The sequence below is a fragment of the Equus asinus genome, chromosome 19 (genome assembly GCF_041296235.1).
Source record: "Equus asinus isolate D_3611 breed Donkey chromosome 19, EquAss-T2T_v2, whole genome shotgun sequence".
In the NCBI taxonomy this organism is placed as follows: domain Eukaryota; kingdom Metazoa; phylum Chordata; class Mammalia; order Perissodactyla; family Equidae; genus Equus; species Equus asinus.
In genome coordinates, this window is record NC_091808.1 from 10,698,424 (window position 1) to 10,710,999 (window position 12,576).

The 12,576-nt window shown below is 44.5% G+C and overlaps 1 protein-coding gene across 2 annotated transcripts in view; it reads left to right on the forward strand.

Annotated features, from left to right (window-relative positions):
- The first annotated feature begins 24 nt into the window (after nt 1-24).
- Nucleotides 25-12,576, forward strand: part of DNER (delta/notch like EGF repeat containing) — a 302,825-nt gene continuing 290,273 nt past the window's right edge. Inside the window, exon 1 of one of the 2 annotated variants that reach the window (XM_014835920.3) lies at nt 25-441. In XM_014835920.3, the coding sequence (XP_014691406.3) occupies nt 169-441 (273 nt within the window). In that variant the 5' untranslated portion in view covers nt 25-168. The remainder of the gene's footprint in view (nt 442-12,576) is intronic. The other variant, XM_070489533.1, reaches the window with a different exon arrangement.

A 12,576-nucleotide genomic window follows, 5' to 3' on the forward strand; every position in this document is an offset into this window, starting at 1 on the left:
AGGCCCCGCCCGCCGTTGCCCCGGGAATCGCGGATCTAGCCTCTGCGGGAGGCGTCCGGCCCAGCGGAGCAGCCCTCGCGCCACCGCTGCCACTCCTGCCGCCACCACCGCCGCCGCCGCGCCCCAGCTCCGGCTCCGGCTCCCGCTCCAGCGCCCACTCGGTCGGCCATGCCGCCCCGCCGCGCCCCGGCACCCGGCGCGCAGCTGCTGCCCGCGCCGGCCCTGCTGCTCCTGCTGCTCGCGGGGCCCCGCGGCGGCTGCCTGGCCAGCCCGGTACCCGCCGCGCCCCTGTCCGCGCCGGGGCCGTGCGCCGCGCAGCCCTGCCGGAACGGGGGCGTGTGCACCCCGCGGCCCGCGCCCGACCTGCAGTCCCCGGCCCCCGTCGGCGAGCCGGGCTACAGCTGCACCTGCCCCGCCGGGGTCTCCGGCGCCGACTGCCAGGTGAGTGGACGCGGGGGGCGCGGGGCGGGGCAGCGGCCGGGGACCCGCAACCTCTCCGCCGTCCGCTGCGCGCTGCCCGGCGCCGGGCTCCAGCTTGCCTGACACTCGCTTCAACCCTTCTGGAAGGGGATGGACCCAGCCTCTCGGCCCTCGTGGACGCGGACCCCTGGCCGACCTTGCGAGTGCCGCTTCCCTGCCTACACTTGTTCTCCGGCCGTGCCAGCCCGCGGCTCTTGGGGCGCGCCGCTCCAGGGCCTGGCAGCGACCCTAGTCCCGGTACTCCTGGCACGAACGACCATTGGCCACCAAGTGGCGCGCCCCTCCCGGCCCGTGCCCAGCCGCGCTCCGCTAGAGCGCGGTCTCAGTGCCTGCCGTGGCAGTGAGAGGAGCCAGTTCTGAGTGTCCCCGGGGAGGTGTTAAGTGTCCAGGTGGCCCCTGCTCAGTGTCCTGCTGGGCCCTGTGTGTGTCGAGGGTGCGCGGTGTGGGCGGCAGATGATGGCGGGCTCCGTGCTAAGCGGTCGGGCACTTTCCTTTCTTTCCTCCACCCTCGAGGGCTCTGACTAGGCAGCCAGAGGCCGAGAGGGCAGCTGCCTCCCCGCGGCCTGCAACCAACCCTTTCTGAGCTTTGGAGGGAATGTTGGAACAGTCGGAGGCATTCGAGAGGACGCTGCGCGTGGGGCTTCGTGTGTCGCCCTCCGGGGTGGATGCTCCTCGAGTCGCACGCTTGGGCGGGCAGCCAGGGCCTGAGCAGGGCGCTGGGGAGCTTCGAGGAAGCGTGGGGCCGTGCGAGGGATGGGAGCTGGCCGGTGGCCGCCCGTCGATTTGGGATTTCCAAGAGAATTTGGCAGAAAATAATAGATGAGGCTGGATTACAGAATGCTAAAGCTCAGTGAAACCTATTATCCTATTAACATCAACATTTTCAATAGGCGATTTGGTAGTGATGTGTGTGCAGGTAAAAATCTTCAAGTCTGTTCCAGGGCAGGCGCAAATAACGAATTTATTAGAAATGATTAAATTAAACCAAGTGTACATGGAACATATCTGGGATCAGATGCTTTCTTTCTTACATTTAGAGTGGAGGAGTGTGTTTCAAATAAATGATGAAAATACTGCAAGAGTTGACTTCGAGAATGCTCAAATGCACTCATTTCTGTGGAGAAGAAAAGCCACATATAATATGATAAGATATGATAGGGTTTAATTTTTTTAATAGAGGTAAATGGGATTGAGAAGCTTGACCTTGACAGCCAGAATTTTCACTATTTCCCAGAATCTATTTTTTCTTTACTAGCAAATTATCAACCTGAATCTACCTTTTCAGTCTTGTGCTCCCCTTCTTTGTTAACTGGTTCCGCTGCGCTTTGACTCCCTTAAAGGGGGTCATAGTGATGACAGTGAGTGTAGAGTACATTTAGGGCATGATGACTCTTTGAGGAAATGCCTGTTGGAGGCATTCTAATCATTAGGATGAAATCTTGCTTCCTAATTTCCCCTGCTGATTGATGATCTATATGACTTCTGCTGAAGAACTGAGTTGCCTGAATGCTTCGATCAAACTGCTCTTCTATTTACTTCTGAATTCCATCCTGGAAAGAAATAGTTGATTTGGACTTGAAGTGTGGTAGGGATGGCCAGGAGTGGGGAGGTGAGAGTGCACATCTGTTTAAGTCAATGGGAAGTAAGACTGGACATTGGGAATTTAACCTGAGATTTTTTTTGGTGTGACTTTAAAAATAGGTATAAGAACTCTTTATGGAAGGGAAGGACCTCTGTAGGGCTTCCTAAAGGTGACTCACAGAGAAGCATAAATATTTTTTGTCCTAACTAGTGGTTTGATAGATAAGGTAACTCATTCGGAAAAGGGTCATGAACTAATATATAATCCTGCAGGACCAACTGGTGCAAAATAGATTCGGGTTTCCTGTTCAGCTCCCAGTCGAGGCAGCCTTAACTGGATGTTCTGAGTTCGCAGTTGAGGAGAAAGCTAAAGTCACTGTAATTCTAACAGGAACGCTTAGCAAATTTGGAACCTGACCCGGCTTGGTTACCCAGAACTTACTGAGATGATTCAGACCCTTACAACCCATAAAAAATTGATTCCCGATCATTTTAATTTAATCTTTCATGATCTTGCAGTCATACTCGAGACTCATTTTCCGTGGGGGAAAAAAGGCAATCTCAGTAGAGAAGTTGAACAGAGAGGAGAAGAACCCCCTACACATACTCAATTATAGATCCAGGAAATGGCTGTTAGCCATTGCAGACGGGGGGGTGGTGGCAGAAACAGAACCTCATGCTCGCTGGGTAAACTGAAAATGGAATTTTACCTGCGTGTGAAGAGAATCCTTTGCATGGAGAGTGCTACCCCTCCCCCAACTACAAATACAGTAATGTTAGCAATGGAAACCTTAGGACCTAACTCTGAAGTTTCTTTTCTTTTCTTTCTTTTTTTTTTTGTGGAGAAGATTAAGAAAATCATAAACCACTAATTGGGATTAAAATGGATTAAGACTGTCTTCAGTTTTTCTGTGATTGGTTGACATTGGGCAAGCCAACCAGACTGGGTCGAGACGGTGCTTCTTGTATCTCGAGGTGACAGGAACTCACAGGATCTGGGAACTGTGTAGTGTGAAGGGACAATGTGTGGGATTTGAAGCTGGGATGCTCTCATTAAACCTGCTGTGACAGGTGATCTAAACGGACTGAGTCTCATTTGCTCAACTTCAAGGCTAGGATCTACTGAACAGGGTTTGTATGAGTGTGGTTCTCTTTGTGATGTTTGACTACTGACAGCTTTTAAGCCTCACAACTCCGTCTTCCCCTTCTGCCCCACATCTAGGCATCTGATAAGAAAGCCTGGGTGCTCCTTCTTTGCTGTGGGCCATGCAAGCCCCCACCCATGCTATACTGGCACCACCCTCATCTGCAGTAAAACCCCCAAGCCAGTCTCTCCCTTGCTCTCTCAAGCCACTGTAGACCTATTTGCAAGCTGCCTGCATTCCCCAGAGAGCCTCATTATGTGAGCAAGAAAATTTTTCATACCCTGTTGGTGTGTGTGTGACATTTTTAGCCTGGACATCCAAGCCAAATTTTGGGTCGGTGACCATCCTGTCCCTGTGGGGTGTCTATCACAGGATTTTTGGGAGGATTAAATTAATTGAGCATTGTAAGTCACTGATCACCTGGGGTGCCTCCATAAATGTGACCTCTTCTCTTTTCTATCTTTTTAAACTTTTGTGCACATTTCATATGCTCGTTACTGAAATGCATTAGGTCGACAGAACAAGTAGAATCATTTCCTTTTGTCAGATGTAAAAACTGAAGCTCATTTTAATTGAGTGACTAATACAAGTTCTCACATTTTGATACTGCCCTAAAAATTGTGCAACACTTAAAATACATCTTTTCTAAGTCCTCTAACACACTTAAACATATTAAATCATGAGGGTTCAATGGATTCTAAAAATGTGTGTGGAAATCTAACCTACAGAGACATGTTGATGATGATGATGATGATTATGTTGCTGGTGATGGTTGCTAGCTCTTTTCTCAGCAACTGTGTGCCATGTGCCAGCACTATTTTCAGGGTTTTATAGATATAACTCACCAACCCTCCCAGTAGCCTATGAGCTGGGTGCTATAACCATCCCCATCATACAGAGGAAGCACAGACAAGTTAAATGACTGGCCCAGGGTGACTCTACTAGGAAGTGGTTGAGTTGAAATTTGAACCAGGTGGCCTGGCTTGATGCAGAGTTGTAGAGTCTAAAGGATGCTGAGATGAAAGTCCGGCCTTGGCCCTGTTATTTTTAGCTGCGTGACCTGAAGCAAGAGCTGTAACCTCTTTGAGTCTTATCGGTAAAAAGGGGCCGAAGTGGTTTCTGAGTTGGGGCTTCCTCTAAAACGCTCAGCTTGTATGGCTGTGCTCAGCTGGAGTAAAAAGGCTCAGAAATGACAAGAACATAGCCAATTCTCTTTACACCACATACCAAGCAGGACCTTCCCTCCGCGTTAGGACTCTGGGTCCTAGCTCAGGTTATTTTTACCATGACGACAAGCAAATACATGGACACTAAAGAGAAGAAATAGAAATATTTCTGGTGGCTTTGAAAAAACTTCAACTTTAAAAAGTAGAGCCTGCTCTTCTTGGCTTTCTGGTTCATTTGGGGAAGCGGGCAGGTTTCTGCTGGGTTGGTTTTTCTTTGCCGACGCGCAGTGCAGGAACTCCTCCCTTCTCTTGGGCCATCCATCAAAGGTGGGGATTGTTTACATTTGTATTATTTTGCTGTTAAAGCTTTTTTATTTTAATGAAATAATTCTTTGCCAAATATTCGAGCAAGCAGACACCTGTTTGTTTTTTCATATCTTGTTCCCTAGGAATCTTATCCTTCGAGATTATAACGAAAATGTGTCAATTTCTGCACTTGGAGAAAAGAGGGCTTGTGTAGCTGCCTTTGATGCAAGCTAATTTTACTCACTAAGCTGATTCTATAATCCTCTCTTCTGATCAAACATGCCAACTTGAAACAATGGTTCTGCTCCAGATGAATCCATTCTGGATTGAAGTTGGCTAACAAACAACGACAAAGAACTCTAGTTCTTTGCATAGCATTAGTCTCCTCCACTGGACTTTTTGCACACACACATACAGACTTGCATTGTGATATGTGCAAAAAAATGTCCAATATTAGCTGAGATACCAAGAGACATTGCTTCTTTCTCTGGCTTTTCTCTTAACTTTTGTGACCTTGGGAGAGTAATCGAACATCCCAGAACCTCAGTGTTCCTATCTCTAAAATGGACTAATAATGCTTGTCTTATTTTCTTTATAGAAAAGATGCAGTTCATCCATGGGAACATAGTCAAGTTTTTTTTTCAATAAGTATAAAGAAGAACGGGAGAATGAATTTTAAAACATTTTTTTAAAAAGTAAAATATTGCGTAAATGCAAAGTATACTAGGAAAGGATTATGCTTCCTGTATAAAATACGATTACACCAATTTATTGTGTCTGTGATTGTTTTCTTTCAACGAACAGACTCAGCTTTTTCTCCCTACTCGGATGAGTTATGTACAACATAAGTTTTAAAAATGAAAAATTCATTGTATTAACATTTTGATAAATGTGTGGTTCTTTTTATTCTAAAATAAATGAATAATTTCTCAGAAACTTCTCAATGACTTCAAGTTTTCCTTTGAAGTGAACAAAAAAGCTTGTCAAAATTCTTGTAACCATTTTAATAAAAGACATAGATGTTTTTCTTGGTGCTATTAAAATGAAGTGACTTTCTTCTTTTGTTTATTCGGTGCGTTATTAGGAAACATCACTTTCTTTGCTTGGCCACCTGACAAAAACGCATTTCTGTCTTAAGCTTCTTTGCTTAAGCTTCTCATGTGACGTGGTACCATCCAAAATGGTTTTATTTGCGCCCTCACTTCACAGGCGTCAAACAGGAAAGAAAACCTATCTGGAGCTGAAGGGTATCTGAGTCAGAGAGCAGAATGGCTGCGTTGTATTTTTAGATCTCCTTACCGATTCAGCAGGCAGCTGTGGTCAGAGCAGCTTAATCCAGAGGCACGGACTACAGAATCTTGCCCCCCAAACAGAACCCCAATAGCATATCAAAGTTATATGGACAGAATTTCTTTATATTTACCCTTTCTCCTCTTCACCTAAATTGGTGCCCAACCTGGCTGCTTCTTAGAGTCACCTGAGAGCTTTAGCAAACATGAGTGGCGGGGTCCTACCGTCTCCCATCCCCTCGGTCCTGACTTAATTGGTTTGGGGTGGGGCCTGGGCACTGGTAGTTTTTATATGCTCTCCAGGTCATTCTGTATGGCCAGGGCTGAGAAGCACCCTCTAGACTTTTGTTCTCTCCCCCTGCAGCCTCTCAGCAGGGAGCACGTGGCATAGGAAAAGAACACAGTTGCACCTGCTCTCGGTCATTCACCTGAAGAGCATCCAGTTTTGAAGGGCCTGGAATTCCTGGCCCTCACCCTCCTCGAGTGGCATAGGTTTTGCATCTCCAAGTGGACTTGATGTCTCCACGAAGGGGACTGATGGGTGGTGTGTGCTGGAGTGGAAAGCGTCCAGGCCTGGGTTGGAATCCAACTTTGAGTGCCCTCAGATAAGTAATTAATTTTCCTGTGGCTTGGTTTCATCACCTGTGAAGATGGGATCCTGATGCCAATATTGAAGGTTGTCGTGGCTTAGAAAAGTGTCCTGCCCACTGACTGGCCCTTAGGAGACACTCAATAAAAGGTAGCCATGGGGCATAGCTATATCAGGAATCTTATTTATTTCATGCTTTTTTTTTTTTTTTTGATGAGGAAGATTGGCCCTGAGCTAACATCTATTGCCAATCATCCTCTTTTTGCTTGAGGAAGATCATCCCTAAGCTTACATCTGTGTCAGTCTTCCTCTGTTTTGTATGTGGGATGCCTCCATAGCATGGCTTGATGAGCGGTGTGTAGGTCCTTGCCCTGGATCCGAACCGCAAACCCCAGGCCACCCAAGTGGAGCGTGTGAACTTAACTGCTAAGTCACGTTGGTTGGCCCTAATTTCATGCTTTTCTTTACAAGAATGGGGGGACTAGAAAGCCCTTTCTCTTGGACCAAAAACAAAAAAAAAATAGTTTCTTTCCTACCTGACTGCCAAAGAGACTAAAATTCCGTTGGTAGAGATTCATTTCTGTGGTTGTGATGTGTCAGATGCTAGAAGACTTGGGTTGTGGTGCTGACACCCTACAGCACTGACTTCCATTAGTTCCTCCTCTGTATTCTTACCACGGGCTGCCAAGAACGGTGAAAGAACAAGGTGAACCGAGCGTGTGCTGGTGGCCTAGCCTCTTATGGAATCGTTCCTCGCTTTATTTGAGCACTAACCTGTCTTCAGTCAACAATCATGGGTGAGTCTTAGGGCAGTTGTCTCTGACTTCCCGCTCCCTGCTCCCTGGGGTGGGTGAGAGTGGAGCAGGACAGCCGGACTGCGTGCTCCAGGACGACGGGAGCACCAGGCACCCAGACAGCAGACAGGCGGCCAGCTAAGAATGGTTTTAACATTTTTAAATGGTTGGAAAAAATTATATTTTGGGATGCATGAAAATTATATGAAATTCAAATATCAATGTCCATTGATAATGTTGTATTGGACACGGCCGCACCTATTTCTTTGTCCTGTTTGTGACTGCTTATGTGCCCCAACAACAGAGTTGAGTAGTTGAAATAGTATCGCCCACGAAGCTGAAAACAGTTGTTATCTGACCCTTGACAAAGGAAGAAGTTTGCTGAATAGTTCCGTCAACGTTGGTGGAAAGAGTTTATTTTTCCATTTTTATTTATTTGACTTAGCTAAAGGCTGGTCCCCTTTGCTCCCCTTTCCTCTTCTCCCTCCATCCCTTCTTCTTGAAGGGTGTCTAAGGCCGGACTCTATGGGAGATATGTGGACAGATAAACAGAGCCCTTGACTTCCAATTGCTTAAATCTCAAGAGTCATCCTAGTCAGACTTTAACTTTTCATTGTACATCGGGCGTTGGTTTAGTGTGTTCAGAGACCAGTTATAGTCTATTTCCAGGGAGGCGTGTGCAAGTAGGGAAAAGAAATGCTAGCTGTGGGGGTTTGGGGTGTGAATTTAGAGGTTTAGAATCTCCACTCAGTTATTACAAGCTTATGAGCTTTCTTAACTCCAGTTCCATATGCGTAAAGAGGACGGTGAGAAGCATTAAAGAGAGCAGCTTGTAAAACCTCTGGCCCAGAGTTGGCCCTCTGTGCATACACCCTGCTATTTTTATAAAAATGGATGTGATTCTCCTTTTTGTGGCCAAGGAAACATGCCTGGGGTTGTACAGCTCGGTGATGGAGTTGGGGATCTGGGCCCGGGCGTTGTGGCTTTGATCGTAGTGTTATTACTGTGATTCTCTTGCACTTGCTTTAAACTGCTCCGTGGTTTATGGCTTTCAGAGTCAGCGCTGGAGGGGAACGGCGGAGGAAAAAAGGAAAATGGGTTCCAGTTCTGGCAGTTTTAGTTTCTGTAGGGATGCTTTGCGTTTGTGTAATCTTAAGGTTTTTCTTTCTTAAAGAGAGAGAAAAGGCATAGGACTTTCGCAAAAGACTGAGGATTTGAGCAACAACGTCAGAGTCCTTAAAAGAAAGGCGCTTGAAAAGAGAAGCGTGTCTGCTATCTTCTGCTAACACTTCCTGAAAGCCAGCACATCCTTTAGAATTTCAATGCTGGCACTTATCTGCTGCTTGTAGTTAATTTACAGGAGCGTTTGTAATTACTTTCGGGCTTCAGAGGTGGGTTGAAACTCCTTTATGGAAGGCATTCTGTGGCGGGAGTAATCACAAGGGAGGAGGAGGATGCTGTCCCTCTGTTCCCTGGGAAATCAGAACCGCAGATCTGTAGTAAATGGGTTGATAACCGCCGAGAGGAAGGACAGACAGCCCAATAAGGATGGTTGCCAGTTTGCTACAGTGTTCAGGTCAGATTTCTGAAAAATGTTATTTGGAGCCAAGTCCTTTGTTTAATCTTCAAGCAAAATGGAATATATTAGAACAGGAAAAATGTTAAACATATCCTCAGTATATTGACTTAGAAAGGGAAGACAATATAGGGAGCATGAAAAGAAAACCCAAACCCCTTATTTCCAACTGACCTCCCCTATTGTTCCTTAGACGAAGGATTTCCAGACTCTTTTCTTTTTATTAAGGTCTAACGTACATACTGTCAAATTCACCCTTTTGAGCCTTCGATTCTATGCATTTTGATATACAGTTGTACAACTACCGCCACAATCAAGATATAGAACAGCTCATCACCCCCCCAAATCTCCTCATGTCCCTGTATAAAGGGTAAACCCCCTCCCCAGCCCCTGGCCACCACTGGTCTGATTTCTGTCCTTATAGTTTTGTCTTTTCCAGAATGTCATGTGAAAGATGACATGAGTGGAGCCATGTTAAAATGGAGCCAGAATAGCGGTTTCAGAGGAATTGCCTTGCGCATCTTGTTTTCTTTATCTTCCAAACTGGACCAAACTACCAACCATCTAAGAACTCAATAAGGACAAGAATGTCCTGTTTGTAAAGACTGATGAAATTGGACTTTGCTGATGATCAAACAGCTGACCAACCAATGAAGTACGAGTCTGGCCTTTTGCCTGATGCCCGAGTCTGAAGCCAATCTCTGAAGGACAAACCCAGCCTTAGCTCATCCAGCGCCAATGAACTCTTCTTTAGCTCAGTTTCCCTCATCCTCCCTTTTCCCCTAAAAACCCTGAGCCCCTCTTCTGTAATCAGGACACTATTTGGGTTTCTACCTGAATCTGTCCCTGGAATTGTAATTCTTTGATCCCCAAATAAGTGCCTCTCTGCCTCTCATTTTGGCTCTTTATTTTTAGGCTAACAGTCGTATAAATAAAATAACACAACATGTGTGCTTCTTCCACTTAGCATAATGCTTTTGAGGTTGGTCAATATGTGACACGTATCAATAGTTTGTGTTTTTTTTATTGCTGAGTAGTATTCTATTGTATGGATATATGACAATTTACCCTTCCACCAATAGGTGACATTTGGTTTGTTTCCAGTTTTTGATGATTATGAATAAAGCTGTCATAAACATTCACATACAGGTCTTTAAGTGGACATATGTTTTCATTTCTTTTGAGTAAATCCTAGGAGTGGGATTTTGGGGCCATATGGTAAGTACATATTAAACTTTATAAGAAGCTGCCAAGGTATTTTCCAGGATGGCTGTACCATTTTGTATTCCCATTAGCAATAAATGAGAGTTGCAGTTGTTTGCATCCTTGTTAGTTCTTGGCTTTATTGATGATTTAGATTTTTGTTATTCTAATAGGTGTGTGGTGGTATCACATTGCGGTTTTAATTTGCATTTTCATAATGATTAATGATGTTGAGCATTTTTTTAATGTGCTAGTTGCCATCCATAGCTCCTCTTTGATGAAGCGTCTTTTCAAATAAGTTGGGAGAGTTCTTTCTACATTTTGTATATAAATACTTTATTAGATATGTGACTTGCAAATACTTTCTCCCAATCTGTGGCTTGTTTTTTCATTTTCTTAACAGTATTTTTAGAAAGGCAGATTTTTAATATTGCTGAAGTCTAATTTATCAATTTTTTCCTTCTGTGATTTGTGCTTCTTTTTGTCCTAAGAAATTTTTTCCTAAGCCAAGGTCACAAAAATTTCCTCCTATGTTTTCTTCCAAAATTGTATCATTTTAGGTATTACATTTAGTTCTCTGACCCATTTTGAGATAATATTTGTATGTGGTGCAAGGTATGGGTAGCTTTTATTCATTTTTGGCATGTGGGTATCCACTTGTTCCAGAAACATTTGTTGACAAGACTGTCTGTCTCCACTGAATTATCCTGGCACTTTTGTTGAAAATCATTTGACCATACGTATGTGGGTCTATTTCTAAACTCTATTGTTTTCCATTGGCTTTGTATATCTATCCTTTTGCCAATTCCACATTGCCTTCTCTACTATAGTTTTATAGTAAGTGTTGAAATCAGGTTGAGTGAGCCCTTTAAATTTGTTCTCCCTGTGCACCCCCACTGTTCCCCAAATCGTTTTGGCTATTCTAGATCCTTTGGAACTTGCTTTCTAGAACAGCATAGAAGAGGGAGTTGGGGAAACACACTTCTCCCAAGCACATGTTGAGATGACAGGGACTCCAAGAATCAGAATGGCATTTCATGCCTAGATAGAAATTGGGGTTCCTAAACTAGAATCTACGGATGGTTTTGAGATGCCCTGAGAGCCAAATTTTGTATGGATACGTTACCCTGGGGAATGGCTCACAAGTTTCATGAGATGCTAGATGAAGTCATCCACCTATAAAAGAACCACTGGAACGGGGGTAGAAGAAGCTGGTGGAATGCATGGGAGACTTCTGGACATAGACTAAGGCATTGGACCAAGAGCCAGCCTGGGACCATGAAGTGGCCCCAAAGTAGGGTTGCCAGATAAAGTACAGGATACTCAGATAAGTTTGAATTTCAGATAAACAATGAATTTTGTTTCGTGTATGTCCCAAATATTGTACATTGTTTTCTTTGAAATTCGAATTTAACTGGGAGTCCTATATTTTTAATTTGCTAAACCTGGCAACCCTCCCCCCACAGCTTGACTAATCCTTGCTCTGATTCCCAGCTTTTTTCTGAAGGGTTCATCAATGGCACTTTGAATTCTTGCCAAATAATTACATAAGGCAAATGGTATTAACTTGCATTTAAAATATTAATTTAGCTCATAGCTTGACATCTTCATGGGCCCTTTTAAGTGCAGCTGTCAAACTGTGTTAGGGCATTAAAAACCTGTGAAAATGTGATGAGAAAGGCCCATCGGTAAACCTATCTTACCCTCTCCCACCTCTTCTGCTACCTCATGCCTCTGCAGTACTCATTGTTTACATTTTGATGTGTAGTTTTACATTTTCCTCTCTGTGTATGTAAACATATACAAAGCATATGTCAATACTCATATATACCTGCAACTATTTTATACAAAAATTAAATGATCCTATATGTACTGTTCTGCAATCTTTTAGACAATCTACGTTGAACATCTTACTATGTCTTAAAACATGAAAGCCAACCTATTCTTTTTGATGGCTAAGTAGTATTCCATGTGTGAATACTTTCGTATTCAGTCTTTACTGAAGCACATTGTTTCCATTTTTTCCATTGTAAATAATGTTGTGGGGCCGACCCTGTGGCCAAGTGGTTAAGTTCGTGCGCTCTGCTTTGGCGGCCCAGGCTTTCACCGGTTTGGATCCTGGGCGTGGACATGGCACTGCTCATCAGGCCATGCTGAGGCGGTGTCCCACATGCCACAACTAGAGGGACCCACAGCTAAAATATACAACTGTGTACTGGGGGGATTGGGGAAAAAAAGCAAAACAAAAAACAAACAAAAGAAACCAAAAGAAGATTGGCAACAGTTGTTAGCTCAGGTGCCAATCTTTAAAAAAAAAAATGTTGCAATGAATGTATATATACACACATATATATGTATATGTATGTCAAAAGTTACACTTTTTTTTTTTTAAAAGATTTTTTAATTTTTTCCTTTTTCTCCCCAAAGCTCCCCCGGCACATAGTTGT